At 45.9% G+C, this 19,150-nt stretch overlaps 1 protein-coding gene across 1 annotated transcript; it reads left to right on the top strand.

Annotated features, from left to right (window-relative positions):
- Positions 1 to 1,154: 1,154 nt before the first annotated feature.
- Positions 1,155 to 15,722, top strand: MTURN (maturin, neural progenitor differentiation regulator homolog). The gene is made up of 3 exons (XM_081882836.1): positions 1,155 to 1,699; positions 12,899 to 13,021; positions 15,167 to 15,722. Exons 1-3 carry the CDS (start codon positions 1,535 to 1,537, stop codon positions 15,275 to 15,277), a joined length of 399 nt encoding a protein of 132 aa, XP_081738962.1. The 5' UTR covers positions 1,155 to 1,534; the 3' UTR covers positions 15,278 to 15,722.
- Positions 15,723 to 19,150: the final 3,428 nt, after the last annotated feature.

Genomic DNA, 19,150 nt, shown 5'->3' on the forward strand with positions numbered 1-19,150 from the left:
CCGTACGGGCCAGTCGTGTCCGACTCTAGGGTTGTGCGCCCATCTCACTTAAGAGGCCGGGGGCCAGCGCTATCCGGAGACACTTCCGGGTCCTGTGGCCAGCGTGACGAAGCTGCTCCGGCGAGTCTGCACCAGCGCAGCACACGGAAACGCCGTTTACCTTCCCGCTAGAAAGCGGTACCTATTTATCTACTTGCACTTAGGGGTGCTTTCAAACTGCTAGGTGGGCAGGAGCTGGGACCGAACGACGGGAGCTCGCCCTGCCTTGGGGATTCGAACTGCCGACCATATGGTCGGCAAGTCCTAGGCACTGAGGTTTTACCCACAGTGCCACCCCCGTCCCTACTGTGTCCCTATTTATTCCCAGCTAATGTGTCATTAGCTGTACCCGTGAAAATCTACGAAAGCATATATATATATATATATATATGTGTGTGTGTGTGTGTGTGTGTATGTATATGTATGGCTGAAACAAATTGACCTATAGATCAATACACACACACACACACACACACAATCTCTCTCTCTCTCTATATATATATATATGTATACACACAGACACTCATACATACATACTGCATATATATATATATATATATATATATATATATATATATATATATATATATGCAGTATGTATATATGTATATGTATAGCTGAAACAAATTGACCTATAGATCAATACACACACACACACAAATCTCTCTCTCTACACACACACACACACACACACACACACAATCATACATACATACTGCATATATATGTGTGTGTGTGTGTGTGTGTATGTATATGTATGGCTGAAACAAATTGACCTATAGATCAAAATACACACACACACACACACACACACACACCTCTCTCTCTCTACATACACACACACACACGGCTGAAACAAAAAGTGACCTAGGCCTGGGATTTTTGCTGTTCCGCTCTCCTCTGGATTATTTTCAGCCCCTGCCTTAGCAGAATTCGGAGCGCGGCTGGAAAACCACCGCGGCGTTTCTGCAGGATCGGGGCTGCCCCGCCTTCCCCTGGGCTGCCGCCCTGCGCGATATTCTGAGGGCGTCTCCCGTTTCAGGCGGCGAAAGTCATCCGCCGCGTCTCGCGTCGCCGCCGCCGCCGCGAACGGCCGTTCGTTCCCGTTATTCCCCGCTATCTGCGCCTTTGCGCGTGCGCACCGCCGAGGCTCCGAACCCGAGAGGGGCGAGCGGGCGGCTCATTCTCCTCGAGATCCAGCAGGATCCGGCCGCATCCGGCCGAGGCGGAGCGAGCGAGGAGCCCCTATGCCGGGCTGCTGAGGCGGGAAAGGAAGAAGAAGAAGAAGAAGAAGAAGAGAGGGCGGGTGGCGGGTGGGAAAAGCGGCCGTCGTCCCCTCAGCATGTAAACCGGGAATGCGAAGCCCGGCGGCCGCAGCAGCAGCGCCTGAGGGAGGAGCAGCTCCGGCCGAGTAAACCCCGAGGAGGAGGAGGAGGAGGAGGAAGCGGGTCCCGTCAGCCCCACACACGGCCTGAGGCGGCGGCGGCCTGAGGCGATGGCTTTCCAGCAGCTGGCGGACGCGGCGGACAAATGGTGCTCGCGCACCCCCTTCGAGCTCATCGCCACCGAGGAGACGGAGCGCAGGATGGATTTCTACGCCGACCCGGGCGTCTCCTTCTACGTGCTGTGCCCGGACAACGGATGCGGGGGGGACAGCTTCGTAAGTAGACGCAGGCGACGACCCCCCCCTCAGGGGGTGTCCTTTCCCCCCTCCCCCACCCACAACTGGAATAAAATATTGAGGTGGGGGGGGGCAGGCCAGGCCAGCCCCGCCCCATCAGGTGACGCGACACGCTTTGAATGGCCACGGACGTCAACTTTTTTTTTCCCCTTTGGGAGCCCCCCCCCTCGCGAGCCCCATGGAGTTGACCCCTAAGACGCACAAAAAATAATGGGGGGGGGGGAGACCAGGGAGACCCTTTCTGTTTCTTTCCCCTGCTGTGTCTCTTTTTTTCTTTAGGGGAGATTTTTTCTAATACTACTGCTAATAATAACAATAATAATAACAAAAAATTATTATTATTATTATTATTATTTTATTTTCACCTTTTGGTGGGGATTCTTTCTTAAGAGTGGGCACAGGAGCCAAGACACATAGGGGCAGAGGCAACCTTTTGGGGGGCCATGCCCCACCTAAGCATCTCTAAAATCCTGATGCGTTCCCCCCCCATATAATTCTTTTTATTCAAAAACAGTGGCGTAGCGTGGGGGGTGCAGGGAGGGCGGCCGCACCGGGTGCAACATCTGGGGGTTAGGGGGTGCAAATCCACGGGTTAGGGGGCACAAATTACTTGCCTTGCCCCGGGTGCTGACAACCCACGCTACGCCACTGTTCAAGAAGTGAATTGTTCACATGGAGGAAGCCTAAAAGGCCGTTCACTGTTAATAACTCATTCTCAAATTCCCCCCGCCAAAAAACGCAAATCAAATTGTCCCCCCTGTGGGGCGTGTGCCCCATGTTGGAAACCATAGGGCTGAGGTGTCTTTGCTCCCCCCCCCAAAAAAAATAATATCTGAAATATTGTTGATGGGCATTGCTATTAGAGTGGTGTCATGGGATCAGTTATGTAGGGCGGGGCTTCCCTGCGCTTCCAATATTTAATTCAAGTTGGCACCCCTGATAGTGAGGTGGGGGGGGCACAGAGAGAGAAAAGGGGGTCTTGGCCCTTCTGGGCCTTTCAGCCTTTTCAGCCTTCCTCATGGTTCCAGTCTGGCCATCCACACTCACAGCACTTGGAATTTCATCTGCTTTTGGAGGTGTGTGGGGGGGGGGACTTTGGTCACCAAGTGCATTTGCGCCTCACATTATCTTCGCCTGGGCCAGGAGGTTAACATTGGCTCCTTTGCCTGGGAGTGATGGATTTCCCCACCTGGAAGGAGTCTCAGAGCTGGCATCATCTGCCTCAAGGTGTGCATCCTTTTATTCTGGCAAGCACTGGCCCCTTGTTTAATTTATTTTTATATCTCATCCTTGCTCCCAAAGGAACCCCCCAGGCAGCAGAACAATTAAAACATTGGGGCTTCTTTTGACCCCTAGGCCTTATGTTTATTTATTTCAATTCCAGCCAGTATTTTCCTCCAAGGAGCTCAAGGAAACCTGCGTTGTTATTCTCCCCTCCTAGAATCATGGAATTGTAGCATTGGAAGGGACCCCAAGGGCTGTGTTAGAAATGGAGCTATGAAAACTAGGAGCCCAGTGGCACCTGAAACCAAGGTTACGGGCGCAACAATGGAACGTCTAGGTGTGCTTTTTTAATAATAAGAATACAAAGCTGAAAATGAATGAACTGCAGCAAAAATACTGTGTTTGTTTTTCACATGGTCCAGTCCTTTCCCTGTCCACTCCTCTAATATTCTTAAGAGGGTTTCATCTCCAGTCTTCAGAGAGTAGCTGGAAGTGGGGAGGCAGAAAAAGGTCCTCCTTTCCTTCCACTCTGCAGTTTTAACCTGAAATCTTAGGCACAGGACTGTGCCCAGAGCTCAGAAACTGATCTTCTGTTGTAAACAAGAGAAGAGCACCTCTGAGCTTGTGCAGAGTGTCTCTCCTCTTAGCAATGTGTAACCTAGGTATGAGGTCAGGCGGTTCCCCTTTCATCTTAGACAATTCTGGAATTTACCTATAGGAACTGGTCAGCAAACCAGGAGTCTTGAGTCCCGTGGCTGGGCTGTGTTTGGCGGATCTCACGTGATCTGTTGAGGGCATCTCCATCTTTCAGAGCGTTGACGCTCCAGAGATCTGATAGTGAAGCTCAAGGTACTCCTTTTTCTGAAAGCGTTGTGCATCCTTCTCACCCAGAGGAAACGCCAGGCCTTGAAGGGTACAGTTCCCATGTTGTTCCTGCCTTGCATTTACCCTGGGGGGTGGGCTGGGGGAAAATTGCAAGCATCGCTCTGTGCATGGCTTGCTAGAGGAAAAGACCTCCTAGCAGGCCTGGGGTTGCAGCAATGTAAGCAAGGACGGGGTCACTTACTGCTACTAAACAGGAAGAATAGAAACTGTGGGTGCGTGGGATGATGATGTAGGAGGGAAAGGGCAGAGAATCCAATCCTTAGGATTCCTATTGCTGGAAGCATCGTCCTTTCCAGATCATATGCAAAATGGAGTCTGCTTCCTGTGGTCACTGGCAGGTTGGCCAGAATTAAAAGGCAATAGGTAAAGGATTGCTGGATGGTGAAGTCCAGTCTGGGGTGCGGCGCTCAATCTTGCTTCGGGCTGAGGGAGCCGGTGTTTGTCCACAGAAGTAATAGAAAGGAATAAGTTGAGTGATGGTGGTTTGAAATCAAGAGCCAGCCCTGTAGGTAGCATATTCAAAACCTCTTCCCAGAATCTGCTGTTTTTCTCTCAGAAGGCAGGTACCAAAGGATGGGGCAGCAAAGTGTAGGTCTGCCCCATTTCACCTCCATCAGAAGTTTGGCTAATAGCATGGGTGCATTGCTATCACCCTATCCAGTGGAGAATGTGTTGTGATAAAATGGAGTCAGTAGGATAACTGCCCTCTCCCCAAGGGGCAACCTTGTATCATTTAGTTCCACAAGGGGCTTCCTGAGACGAATATCTTAAATTTGTTACTCTGGAGGATCTAGAGAAAATTCTTTTCTGAGGGGATTCCGCTGCTTCTTCTTCCCTTTTGGCAGCCTCTTGGCTGCAGCAGAATCCAGGCAGGTGGTGGCTTCTTATGTTTTTCCTGGCAGAAATAATGAATGGGCCTTCACTAGGACCACAATCACACCATACATTTAAAGCACTGTGATACTGTCAGGGCTCCCCCCCAGAGAATTCTGGGAGCTGTAGCCAGTTATGAGTGCTGAACTTAGGACCCCCTATTCCCCTCACAGAACTACAGTTCTCCAAGTCATTTTACAATAAATCCCTCTTTACAGGGAACTCTGGGAGGGGACTAGGGGTCTCCTAACAACTCCCAGCGCCCTTAACAAATGACAGCTCCCAGAATTCATTGGGGGAAGCCATGACTGTTTAAAGTGGCGTCATAGTGCCTTAAATGTATGGCATGAATGTGGCCCTTTGAGTTGGTGGCGCCAGACTCAGTTGTGTATAGAAGAGACCCATTGAACTCACTAGGCCTTAATTTAGCAATGGCTAATGCAAGTCTCCTTGATTTCAATGGGCCTACTCGGAGCATGGCTTAAGTCTGCATCTAATCTATTAAGGGGAATTACTGGGTTTTTATTTCTAGCTCATCATCTCCCATGGGCTTAAGGTGGGCCACATAAATTTCACTGGAAAAGCCTTGCTGTCTTAAGTACATTCCCGTGGGGGAATAGGGCTTGCCACTCTGTAAGTATGCCCATGACTCAGAAGCCGTGCTGCACCTCATTGCAATTTCTTTTCGCGACAAGCTGATCATTGAAAGCCCCTTTGTGGAAAAGGCCAAAATAATTAAAAGAGAGCTTGAGACTCAGAGAACTAGCATGGTGTAGTGTTGGTCTTGGGCCAGTTCTGTGGAACATTGTACAGTACAGCACAGTTGGGGAAAGGTTGTAGCTCATGGTAGAGCATCAGTCTTGCATGCAGAAAGTCCCAGGTTTGATTTCTGGCATCTCCAGATAGCTCTGGGAGAGTCCGCTTGCCTGAAACCCTGGAAAGCCTCTGCCAGTCAGTGTGGACAATATGGGGCTAGATGGACCAATGGTCTGATTCAGTAGAAACTAACTTCCTATGTTCTTGTGACAGTCTGAGATGGGAGGTCTCTCGCACGCCTGCCCTTGGCTTTTTAGTGTAATTGGAGACTTTGCCAATTATCACAGCCTAGTTTCTAGACTTTTTTCTGAATTCCCAAAGAGAGGAATTACTCATAGATGTAAATGGATAATATTTTTTTTTTTTTTAATAATAATAATAATAACTGGCCCCAGGACAGCGTTCTCAATGACACTAGGCACTTTGCCAGGGCTTTTGCAGGGTATAAATGGAGAGCAGGCGAAAAGGTTACTGCTATGATAATGCAGTTCTGTCTAGTAAAGTTCATTTGAAAGTTTTGAAACATTGGATCTGCTTAACGGAAAGCAGCCTACAGTTGTTTTCCTTAAGAACTAGGGCTCCATATTTGGCTAGGGTTGCCAGATTTTGATATAAAAAGTTGTGGTTCCTGGGAAGGTTCAACCACTAAGTGGACCTTTGGGATTAGGGGGCAGAGCTAAGTGTGGGCCTTGTTGGAGTTGGGTGAAAGCCTAATGGGAGTTTTGTGAATCTAAGGGTGATGTCGTGGTTTTGGAAGGTCCAAAGGAGTTCACACAAAACCTGTCTCATCCTTTCCAAGTTATATAGTTTTGTTGTGTGTTTTTAACTGCCTGAAGGGTGGAAAACCAACCTTGCCTGTTGCTTTTCTGGCAACTGGAAGCAAAAACAAACAAACAAACAAACAAACCCCACAACAGCAGCCAGGCCAAATAAATATTTGGTTGATTAACAGTCTTACAATAAAATAATCAACTGAGTGGCTAGAACGACATCTGGGCTGCTTTGTGCCTTAAAGACATGGATTTGAAGGCTTATGTCTCGTTGCCAATTCACACGACCATTCTGTACATGTTGAAGCCATGAAGAGCTATTCCTCTTCGTCCCTGAAGCATTGTATGTGCCAAACTAGATCAGATGCTGTTTTTAGCACAAGTACCCTCTAAAACGATCGCATGGTCGGTGGTTCGAATCCCTGCGGTGGGGTGCGCTCCCGTCATTCGGTCCCAGCGCCTGCCAACCTAGCAGTTCGAAAGCACCCTCGGATGCAAGTAGATAAATAGGGACCGCTTACCAGCGGGAAGGTAAACGGCGTTCCGTGTGCTGCGCTGGCTCGCCAGATGCAGCTTGTCACGCTGGCCACGTAACCCGGAAGTGTCTGCGGACAGCGCTGGCTCCCGGCCTATAGAGTGAGATGAGCGCACAACCCTAGAGTCTGGCAAGACTGACCCGTACGGTCAGGGGTACCTTTACCTTACCCTCTAAAACAGGTATGTCCAACCAGTAGACCACGGGATCCTTATCGTGTACAAAAAGTTATGGGTGGAAAAGCTTAAAAACTCTGTACAATTCTCCTTAAGAAAAAGCTCAGCAACTCTGGGCAATCCACCCACCCCACCCACGATCCTCCTCCCTCCAGTGACAATGGGTAGATCACTGTCAGTTTTTTTAAAGACTTGGAGTAGATCGCAGTCTCTTGGGAACTGGACATGCCTGCTCTAAAACATTCCATTCTTGCAGCATCTTGGGTCCTATGCACACTTGCATGTTTATATCACTCATTCTCTCCATGCTAGATCTGTCTTCTTGCTCACTGGTGTCATTGGGACTTTGGCCCTTCATAAACCATGGCTTGTGAAAATGTAGACGGGTGTTGCTATTGACCCTCCCATCCCAAGTGTTTCCATTTGAGAATTTCATTCTTCGCCCTGCCAAGATGGGATAGTGATTGTTGCTGGCCCAACTCTGCTATTCCTGCCCTTGGCTGGGTAGTTAGCTGCATCACATTAGTGCTTCCAGACAACAACAGCAGAGTGTGGCTTTGTTTGTTTGCATTTTTAAGTGTGCATTTGCAACATGAGAGTTGATATAGAAACACTGCCTTGTGAATAATAATAAGTTTCAGTAGTTAAGTATACAAACAAAATATAAAACTAACAGGATCAAGCATAGAACACCAACCAAAAATATAAAGCGGTATAGAAATGAAATGAATAATAATAATAACCAAAAGAAAACACGGACTAGGTGTCTACCATCAAACGCCAGCATTGCAACAGAAGCAGGGGTGTTGGAAATCATTTTACAGATTCGCAATAAAAATTAATAGCACATTACAAGCCTCATGTGTTGCTTAGGTCTTGGCAGCTGTAGTTTTCTAGCCAATGGCCAATAATGTTTGGAGTTCATATCCAGCCACACACATTTCTGAGAGGCAGGTGGAAGATTCTGACCCTGCTGTTGGGTCACAGAAGTTATGAAAGGTTATCATGTACCACCCAATTTTCAGTTTGATTCCCCTCAAGTGTCTAGGTCCCCCCCTTACCTTTTCCACTGGCAGTTAAAGCTTTTGTACAATATAGACTATACAGCTGAGTTATTGGCATTCATGAAAACACCAATTTTGATTTCACACAGCATTTTCTTTACCTTAAGTCCTGTTAATTTCAATAGCTGTGTTTCAGACATGATAAACTCTGTATCCAGCCCATGTTCTTTGTGCTGAACCACTGGTATCAGCATGTTCTTGCACAAATGCTCTAGGATCCATGAAGAGAACTCTGCTGTCTGCAAGCTGGATAGGTGGGCTTAAGAGAAATAAGTAATCAGATAAAAAACAGCACTCATGAGCCCTGAATTGCTTGAGAAGAAACCTTAAAGCTGCCAGGTTGTCTTTAAGCTGTCTTGGTCTTGTTTTCAGAGAAGAAAAGGAAGATTTTCTATGGAACACAGGCATGCACCACTGATTATTTCAAATTTCAGGTCGGCTGAAGTTAACAAGACGTGTAGTCTTGCAGAGTACACTTCATCTGACAGCTTGTAAGAGGAAAAGTGATCTCATAAAGGGCCAAAAGTTCTGTGTGTGTTTTCTCACAACCCTCATTTTATTCTCACTTTGCTGTTGCAGTTGTGTTCGGTTTTCAGTGGGTTGCTTAGCAAAACTGCCTCCTGTTACATCCGTGTAGTGTTAAGTCTTTCTGACACTGGGTTGACAGTTTTCCTTTGTGAATTGGACGTGAATGAAGCTAAACTCCCTTTGCACACGTCCCCCAGGTGATAGATGAGCCAGAGAGCTTAGACTGGGACATGCAATGGGCAAAGACTTCAATGTAGCATGAAGCTTGTCTGATTCAACATGTTAACAGAGTTCCCGCTTCTGTTGGCACTTTGGGATCCATTTTGTTTTCTAGCAGAGCTTCTGTGCCACATGAAGAATTCTAACTATCTCTAGGTATTTCAGGGTACTTAATATGGGTCATTGTTAAGGCGTCTCATAAACTTTTTGTACAATAGAGAACCTAATTTATTTACCTAATTTATTTCACCTTGGGCACAGTGTAGTGTGAGTCTTCTAATTGCCTAGCCATGGTTTGCAAAGCAGAGGTGGTCTGTGGGGTCTCATACCTCTCCACCTTCCCTCCTCCAACTTTGTGAATTCCCTTTCTTTCCCTTTTTAGAGCTAAGCATGGTTTAGCATTGCATAATTTGTAGACCCACTTCTAACCACGTTGCAAACTGCAGTTAGAGCAAACCATGGCTTGCAAAAATGCCATTGCAAATGCATAAGAATGTTAGCTCCAAAAAATAGGATGGAAATACTTTAGAGCAGAGGGAGAACAAAGAAATAAGACTACAGTAAAGGGCATTTCTTGACCTCCAAACCATGGTAATCTAGGGGTGGAGACTGAGTGGCATTTGTTGTATTTCATAGTTGTGTGGGTTTGTGTACTCTGCTAAATAATGTTTGCGTATGATCTTGTATAACGTGCTTTCAGTTAGGTCTTTGATGTGATCCTTGTGTAATTTTCTTTCTGTTCTTTGGATTTTGCTTGAGACGTGAAATTGATTTTGCTCATATGTCGCAGCTGGCAAACTTAAATGTTCTAATATTCACAATGAAGTATTAATAAAAAATAGCTTGACACCTATTTTTCCTTGTGAAAAACTGGAAACTGAAAAAGTACCTGGGGAGTGCCATATATTTAGACTGTAACGCTTACAGGAAGAGTAGGGGTAACCTGATTCGTCCCACTTTGAAATATTCTATGTGCAGATGCCCTGGACCTAAAATCTGGGGTTCTTGACATGTAAAAGTTAATATATTGACGTTGTTCAAAACATAGTCTTGAGATTTTTGTCTCGTTTTCACACATAATTGCTTGCTTTCCTCCTAGAGCCAGTTTATGCAATCAGCAGAACTGAGTGGTAAACATTTGCCAGTGATAAAGCCTTTTTCCAGATTGTACCAATGGAAATGGAGATGGTGCCTGGTGGGGTGGGTGGAGGAATCCTTAAAGAAACTGAAAATAGCACCTCAGGGAGACTTGTTCAGCATCATCCATGATGCAGCATTTTTCATGGAGGCAAACTCGGACATGCAAAGATTACATGAGATGTTCCAGTCTAGGAAAATCTCTGCTTCCCAATTCTTCTGCTGACTATAGAACTGTATAGAGCTGATACTGGCAATACAGGACAGATTTTATGTAATAGCTATTTATACCTATATGCTTTTATCATTGGGAATCTCATTGCAAATGTGCTTATGTAACAAACCTTTCAGAAACGACTTTGAAATTAATCCTCTTTAGATCTGTCTCCTTTTGGAGACAACATGCGACCTGGTTATGGTGGGCTTGCCACCCTGGTGCAGAGGCAGGGCCAATATTTTCAGCTAACTTAGCTGACATCTGCCAACAGCTGAGTTTGAACCCTAGAAAGATGGAGGCTCTGTGGACAGGTAGTTCACGTTCATCTGGAAGGTATGGTGGTTGCCTGTTCTGGATAGCGTTGCACTTCCTCTAAGTGAGCAGGTACTTAGCTTGGGGCTACTCCTGGATACAGGAGGCTGTTAGAGGTTGAGGTGACCTACATAAGACAGGCCTTCTGTTTCCAAGGGATGGAGACACACAAACGTGAGGGTGTGTGTGTAGGTAGATGGATGGATGGATAGATATTTCATAGACGGTATTAATAGCATTTTAGCCTTCTTCCAAGTAGTGCACATGTCTCTCAACTCCTGCTTTACATTTACAACAACCCTGCAAAGTAGGTGAGGCTAAGAAACTGACTGGCTCAAGGTCACCCACTGAGCTTCACAGATGAGTTGGGATTTGAACTCTGGTTTCCAGAGTCCTGATCCAGCACTCTTATCCACTGAACCGCACTGGCTCTGATTAGCCCCTCTGCATTTTGAACCCTACCAGCAAGTCAGTTTGTAACCTAATTAAGTGCCTGCACTAATTAACATTCTGCTTCTTTGTTCTGAAAGACTGCAGGTGTGGCTAGATCAATGCTGTAGCTATGTGTTGTCCCAGACATATTGGATGTGAATTTATATCTGAAGTAGAGAGTTGCATAGGGAATAAAAGGGTGGTTGAGTGTGATAACTGGAGGGGACATTATAATGTGAGTAAAATGTTGGGTGGATAATCAGAAAGCTGGAGAAATCAAGATGATTCTTTGTGAGGGAATCATTCCTGCCCAATCACGTCCTGGTCATTTCCCAACGCTGCCTTCAAATTTTGGGGATCTTTCAGTGAGAAGACTTAAGGAGCTAGTTCCCATCCACCACACCACTCCCCATTTCCTTGCCCTCTTTTTTGGAAGCCAGTCTGTATGGCAAGCAATGTTCTTCAACTTGGCTCCTCATATATAGCATTGAACTACAACTCCCACAGTCCCCAGCAGCCTGGGATGATGGGAGTCGCAGAGGTCATGTGAGCAAGGTGGAGGTGCAGCAGGACTGCTGGTTCCATGGATGGGCAGCGGACTGTTATGGTTCAGAATTTATCTGGTTAAATTCCCCTGGTGTGTGTCACCTGCTGACGTCAGCTTACAGCTGGGCGGAGACAGAAGCTGGGCGGGACAATCCCTGTATTGTTCAGTTCCCCTGTAATCCTGAGGGGAGAAAGACGTACTCTCTGTGTATCTGAGAGAGAGTAATGGCGGCCAAGAGTGACGGACTTTAATGCTGTAATGTTTGAATAAAGAGCTGTAAATAGACACACCTGTCTATGTGTGCTTGCCTGGAAACTAGGCTGCTTTACACGCTGTGCTTCTACTCTGCTACAAGCCGTGACTGAGAAGAGACAGCAGGAGTTATTGCGCAGCGGAAGCGTGCCGGACCGCTGTAAATGATTGATTGGGATCGTAAAGCTGTCTGAGGTCGCGGCCCCATCGATCAGGGAAGATCGATATATCTCCACACGGACCATATCCTGAGACTTGTGGCTTCTGCAGGTGCCTGTCAGTGCCAACCTCTGGTGCTGGCCCTCAGCTCTCCTCATTAGCTACGTTGCTCACCAAGACACCTGGCTGCCAGCGTAGGAGGGAAGGGAGGTCCAGGACTGATGCAGGAGCTTCTGCATTGCGCAGGGGAAGTGTGTGCAAACTCCTGCTTGCTGTGTTACCCCAGAGGTGCAGAAAAAGCTGCCACTGATCAGACTTGAAGTCACTGCCTGTCAGCTGATGGGCAGCGGCTTCACTGATCAATGGTGGCTTTTTCTGCACCTCTGGGGTAACACAGCAAGCATGAAGAGGGCCAGGGAATTTCAACATGGGCTGGGGAAATGGGCCAAATTGGGATCCGGGCCAAGCCAATTTTGGGCAGTGGGTGAGAGATTCTGCACCCCTGTGCTAGGGTGACACAGCACTTTAATCCATTTTAGGTGCACAAACCTAAAATTCTGATATGCTCTTGACTCCTTCCTCCAAAATGCTGACAGTCTGGAGGCACCACCCAATATAACAATTCTGCTACTTTGACTTGGTGCTTGAGCTTGCTTTTCCTCCTCTCCTCTCCCCTCCCCATCCCCTTTCCTTTTGTGTCATGAGCCTGAGGGCAGTGACCCTCTCCCTGTTGCTCTTTGTAAGTCACCATGTGGCTGGAGAGCAGAGTAGAAATCCTTCAAACATTTGTGGCAACGCTGAGTCTATGGCAGAGGGAGGATTTGTATGCAACCACATAGCCACTGGACAGCAGAGAGTTAGATGGGGGCTGCCATTGGGTTAAGGCCCCTGGGTTTTAACCTGTTCCTCCCCACAGCTCTCTCTAGATCACTCTACAGCTCCAGAATCTCTCCATATCAGTTTTATTGCTTTTTAAACTTCACTGCCTGCCAGCACGATTAACCCCTGCTTTGTCGTGGCTTGCCTTTGCAGCACGTCTGGAGTGAAAGCGAGGACTGCTTGCCTTTCCTGCAGTTGGCGCAGGACTACATCTCCTCCTGTGGTAAAAAGACACTGCATGAAATACTGGAAAAAGTCTTCAAATCATTCAGACCTGTAAGTGCCCATTTTTTTACCCTTTGGCTTTATTGCATTAAGAGGTTTTGTTTTCAACACGCCAGACCACAAACACCACACGCTTCCATGATTGTTTCCCATCATCACACATAAATGTGTATAAGCGTAAGTTTATTTTTAAGAGCTTTCTTTTTCTGTCTCCCGTTTTCCAAACAGACATTCCCAGCTGGGACGGAAAGCAACTCAAAAGGGCCCATCCATCCCATATGAGAATTGATACACACATTTATTTATTTTTTTCAGCATGCAGCATCTAAAGAACTAGAGTAGTTGGCTGTGCTGGCAGACTCTGATGTAGAATTATTTCCTGGCACCTCTGTTGTGAAATTTCACGATATACTGAAATTGAAAAGGGTGGAGAACTGAGCATGCTCTTTCCCCCTGAGAAAACATTACACTAAGAAGAATCAGGTGTGTTGCTCCTCCGTCCAAAGAATGAGGAAGCAGTGGCCCTCCAGAGACTGTAGGACTTCATCTCCCATCACCCCTGACCTTTGGGCATGGCAGCTGAGGCTGATGGGACTTGGTGTCCAACAACCACAGGTGGAGCTTCAGGTTCCCCAGTCTTTCTCTGCCTGCGCTGCTCCAGTAATGCTAAACTAGGAACCTCAGGTCAGCGGGACAACTGTGGTTACTCTCCATAGGGGCATCTTCCCTAGGTGCACACAGCCACAGGAAGTGATTCTCTTGTCAGCCCCTGCCATGTGATCTCCCCTGCTTCTCATATGTCTGGAGTAGCGCAGGATGGAAGCACAGAGGGAGCCCTAGTTGCACCCATCCTGTATGACAGGGGTGCCCTAAAGATGTTGCTGACATGTTGTTGCAGCTGATGGGAGCTGGAGTCCAGCTTGGCCCCGAATGCGCATCTCTCAGTTATGGTTTAACCCTAGGCAATCTTGACATTGTAGGGCTTGCATTAGATGCTCTCCATAGGGCTGCTTCCAGCCTGGTGATCAAAATATCACAACCCCAAAACTCACTTACGTGGAAGTTAGTTTTGTTAAAAGTGAATGGGCAGCAGTGCCATTTAAGGGTGGACGTCACATTCACCTTTTATCCTGCTCTGAACACAACCTTGCCTTTAACAACTTACCTGGTAGCTACAGGCAACCAGGAATTCCACACGGAACAAGTGAACAGGCTGGTGGCGGCGTCGGCAGAGGGATTTCTCTTCCTCTTCCTCCAGTCCACTTGGTTTGCTGGTTGTCTGATGATCCAACCCTCTGATCTGTCCTCTCTCCACCAGCCCTTGAAAGATGTCATCTTTCTTTTTCACTACATTGTTAAGTGTGCTGCGTTTCCTTGCTGTATGCAGAAGAGGGGGCTTCCTGGCTAACTTCCCACCAGGTGAGTCAGTGTTTCTTACTGGGATGGGGAGCAAGGCGGCAGGGAGGTCAGCACAGTGCAAGAGCTCTACAGGAAGCAATATAGTGCATTTGCACTGTGCTAACTGCTCCACCTGTCTCCCTCCTGGTAAGCAACCGTGAACTCACCTGCTGGGAAGCTAGCATAACAGTTCCTCCTCCTACTTCTGCTGGAGACACAGCCTAGCACCTAGCAGGCTAGTAATGACTGCAGGCTTATTTACAAGGCTGCATGAATGCATTAGAGTCAGACTAATGGCCCAGTATTATCAACAGATCTCCAGGTTTGCAGAGCTAACTCTGGTATCTAAAGTTCTTGAAGGGAAGATTTCCCTCAACAGGTATGGCAGCCCCCATTGCTGTGAAGAAAGGAGGTTTATGTGCCTGGGTTTCTTTGCACATTTTAAATTATTATTAACACCAAAGATGTGTGAAAACTAAATGAACCAGAGGTGTCTACAAACTTCAGCATCCTACAGGTGTGCTCATTCAGGGAGGTGGAGCTGGGCTCATTTTATTGATATAAGTATCTCAGGAACAAACCAAGTCAACTGCTGCCTAATGTGTGAATTGGCCCTCTCTGGCCCACGAGTCACTGAGCTACTACACTCTTTCACCCAATTTTAAATGCTTTTATGTGGTGTTGCAAATAACCGCATCCTCAGTTTGTTCTTGGACTTAGAACATCAGTGCTGTTGCCTGGTTGTTTTGCCCTTTTGTATTACACTCACAATTTTATTTCTGTCGTCTTTATAAATAGCTATTGGGGCTTCCAGATGTAGACGATGATGCGTTTGAAGAATATAATGCAGATGTGGAAGAAGAAGAGGCGGAAGCCGATCACCAGCAGATGGGTGTCAGTCAGCAGTAATTTTCAGAGGAATTGAAATATATTTTATCCTACCAGGTGGGATCGCTATGCTTCCGCATTAGCATTTTTGAATGACGCATCACACTGGAAAATCTGACTCCCAAACCCAAAGTTTAAAGAAAACAACAATATTTTTCAAAGTCTGTGATGAGCTTTGCTAAGAAGTGGCCTGAATTTAACTCCTGCTTCAGTGAGGTTTCTATGGTGTTGTCTCAGTAGCATTCTGCCATTGTTAACTTAGAACTAGGGTTTTTCTTTTCTTCCTGCTGACTTGTCTTTTGTTTTGTTTTAATTATTATCATTTTTTTATTTGTTTGTATAGAATTAACATTTCACTGACGTGAATGTGATTTGAATGTAGGAACTATTTGGTTGGTGTGTTAAGTACTTGCGTGACCTTACAGAGGACCATCCATGCAGAGAATAAATGCAATCTGCACTTTCAGTCTTAGAGATCTCTCTTTTTATTATATATATATATATTTTAAAAACAGAACTAGACTATTAGTTAATGTACTGAATGGTTAATGTTCCAGCAAAGGGCGCAACCGAGCCAAAATGAAGCATTTTAAAATCTCCTTGCTTTCAGTGGGAAAGATTTAAACATGTACTTTTAACTATGATATCGTTGAGGCCCATCATCAAGCACCTAGCAAGCACTACTTACCCTACTCTTGTTCCTCTTCAGCCTGGATACCACCCTCTTTCCCATTGTTTGGTTTAACACTGGTGTAGTATTATATCTGGCTGTGTGCTGACCATGGTTTGGCTTTAAACCAGGGTTGGAGGCTGGCTTGCCAACCCTGGTTAAAATTTACCCTGGTTGCCATTCATCATGGCTAGTTCTTATCCAGGCAAAAGGATGCACCATGGTTAAAACTACCACAGGAAGGGAGAAGAGAATTTGTGAAGGAGGAAGACCGCCACTCTTATCTTCTAGCCATAAATACAAGATTGGGAATGTTACATCTGCACTGGGCTTGAGATTCTTAAGTGCTTAGCTTCAGTTCAATCACATCTCTAAATTCGTGCTGTTTTAGCAGTGATAAATGCAGAAGAACCCCTAAGGTTTGAACAAAGATAATTGGATTAGGTGGAAATTCCTTGCAAAACACATCAGCATTGATCTAATAATAATAATTCAACAATAATAGGTTTCCTAAGTGCCCAAAGCACTTTATTTACAGATGTTGGTCAGAATAGAGATTTATATTTAGGCTTTCAGATATTATGGTTATGAATTTTATTATCAGCAGATGCTGAGCCAAATACTGCTTTATCAAAAAATTAATATAAATTAAAAATACATTTTGACACAAATCCACATTTATCAGTACAATAAATCAGCAATGAGAGGAATTCCCTAATCATTTGCCTGCACAGGAAATGGTTAGTCAGATAACTAGTATCCCCTAAATTCTTTAAAAATTTACCTTCTCCTTCATAAATACCTAATTTCTCCTTCACTCTTTTTAATCAAATGAGCAACGATTAACAGCCAAAGTTAACTGGAAGTCACGGGAGATAGAAACAGCATCTGTACATTTCTACCGTTTCTTTCCATTATGTGCAAAATGATTGTGGCATGCTGTCTATTCAGAACAGTGGTTCATTACACTCAGTTAAGTTCACACTTGGAAGTTCTTCACTTGATAACTGCATTTATCACTTCGGTGGGAGTGTATAGCCATCAGTCTGTAAGATGATTGGCCACCGCAGATCATTGTATCTAATTGCCATAGGCAATTGATCACCAATGGGAGCCAATCTGTGAGATAACAAATCCATCGCTGAATGAGTTTGCTTAGAACAGCTTATTTGGTTTTGAAGACACTCTGTTTTCCAGGCAGTGGTCTGGGGACCATGCCACACAACCTTATCCTTTCAACATGTGATCAGGCTGCAAAATAGTGAGCAATAAAGGCTTCGCAATTAAGATGCACAAATGCTGTCTTGGGCTGCGTTCACACAGCCGTTTATTCCATCTTCCTGTTAATTTCCAAATTATATTTGAGCTTTCACACAATGCAAAAGCCACTTTCAGAAAACTTAACAGAATACAGTGCATGTTTCACACATTTCTGCGTTGCTTGATTCCAGAGAAAAATCCTTTGCAGCCCCCTTGACCTGAAAAGTGATGAAATTTGGGGCAGTTCGGAATCAGGGAAACTACTGCACTATACCCCATGTCTGAATGCTCCTCCATAATATGGAGCAGATGTGTGGTCAGTTCACCAGTTGGGCTGGAATTGCAGGGCCGGGGTTATCTTTCATCCGACAAAAGTGCTTTGACATTATTAATATTATTATTATTATTTATTAAATTTGTATACCACCCTATACCCATAGATCTTGGGGTGGTTAATAACCTAACAAAACCTCCAACTAAACCAAATCCTTTTACCCATTCCAAGTTCGAACCCCTTTCTGACAAGTGACAAGCTCTTAAAAGCAGCCTGAAGCTGCTTCTTCACTTATTCAGTGGCCTCTCATTCACTCCCAACTTGTGCCCCACCTGGTATAAAAAGGGGGTTGGTTTTTCCGGGGACTTGTATCTCAAGAGACGATGCATCTGGAGGTCCTGGTTCAGGGTACTGTGGTGCAAGAGTTCCCCTCTGCATGGCAGTCACGCAGTAATGTTGGGGAAGTATCCCAGAACAACTAATAAAACATAATTATGTGTGAGCAATCCAGTCTAAATCAACCACTAATGCCCTGTTATTACATCATGGCATGCCGCAGAATACACCCTTTAAAAAATGGCCTGGAGATGACTTTCACCTAATTCCCTTCATGGTGTTGCCCAAAGTGGGTCACTTCCTCCTGCTATATGAAAGAGCTGAGCCCATATACATAGAACAGGCATGGCCAAACTTGGTCCTCCAGCTGTTTTGGGTCTACAACTCCCATCATTCCTAGCTAACAGGACCAGTGGTCAGGGGTGATGGGAACTGTTGTCCAAAATAGCTGGAGGGCCAAGTTTGGCCATGCCTGACGTAGAAGGATAAAGTTGGGAAGTGGGGGTGCATAGTCTTCTACTTCAACTCCATATTTGATGCAAAGATGACTGCCCATTATCTCCTCCAGCAAGGGAGAGCCTAGTCTTCTCTTGTCTTTGATTATTACACATTGGATGATTGACAGTTGAAATCCTGGATAGCTGCCCCCATTGGAAAGCATCCATTTCATTTCAGCCGATGTTGTTCACACATGCAGGTCATATGGAATCTGCAGGGACATGTGTGGTGCTGTGGTCTAAACCACTGAGCCTCTTGGGCTTGCCGATTGGAAGGTTGGTGGTTCAAGTCCCCGCGATGGAGTGAGCTCCCATTGCTCTGTCAGTTGGAAAGCATGCCAGTGCAAGTAGATAAATAGGTACCGCTGTGATAGGAAGGTAAACGGCGTTTCCGTGCGCTCTGGTTTCCGTCACGGTGTCCCGTTGTGCCAGAAGCGGTTTAGTCATGCTGGCCACATGACCCAGAAAGCTGTCTGTGGACAAACACCGATTCCCTCGGCCTGAAAGCGAGATGAGCACTGCAACCCCTTAGGTCGCCTTTGACTGGACTTAACCGTCCAGGGGTCCTTTACCTTTAATATATAGAGTCATCAAGTAACAGCCGAGGAGGTGAGAAAGGGCCCCAAATGAGGGGCTTTCTGAACACAGATCAGGACTACTTGTGTCTAGGAGCAAATAATTTTGTTTTGTGAATTCACCCTCAGAAACAGATGGTTCCTGATCGCCCATGGCTTGCAGAGCAGAGCCCATCCTTAATAAAAACCTTTTTTAAAAAAATAGCAAAACCAGCTGCCCTGTAATTGATCAGATAGTTTTATTGATGCAAAACATATGTCACAGGTGCCTGCTGGTCCATT

Source organism: Podarcis melisellensis (genome assembly GCF_964234715.1).
Source record: "Podarcis melisellensis genome assembly, chromosome: 12".
Classification (NCBI taxonomy): Eukaryota; Metazoa; Chordata; class Lepidosauria; order Squamata; family Lacertidae; genus Podarcis; species Podarcis melisellensis.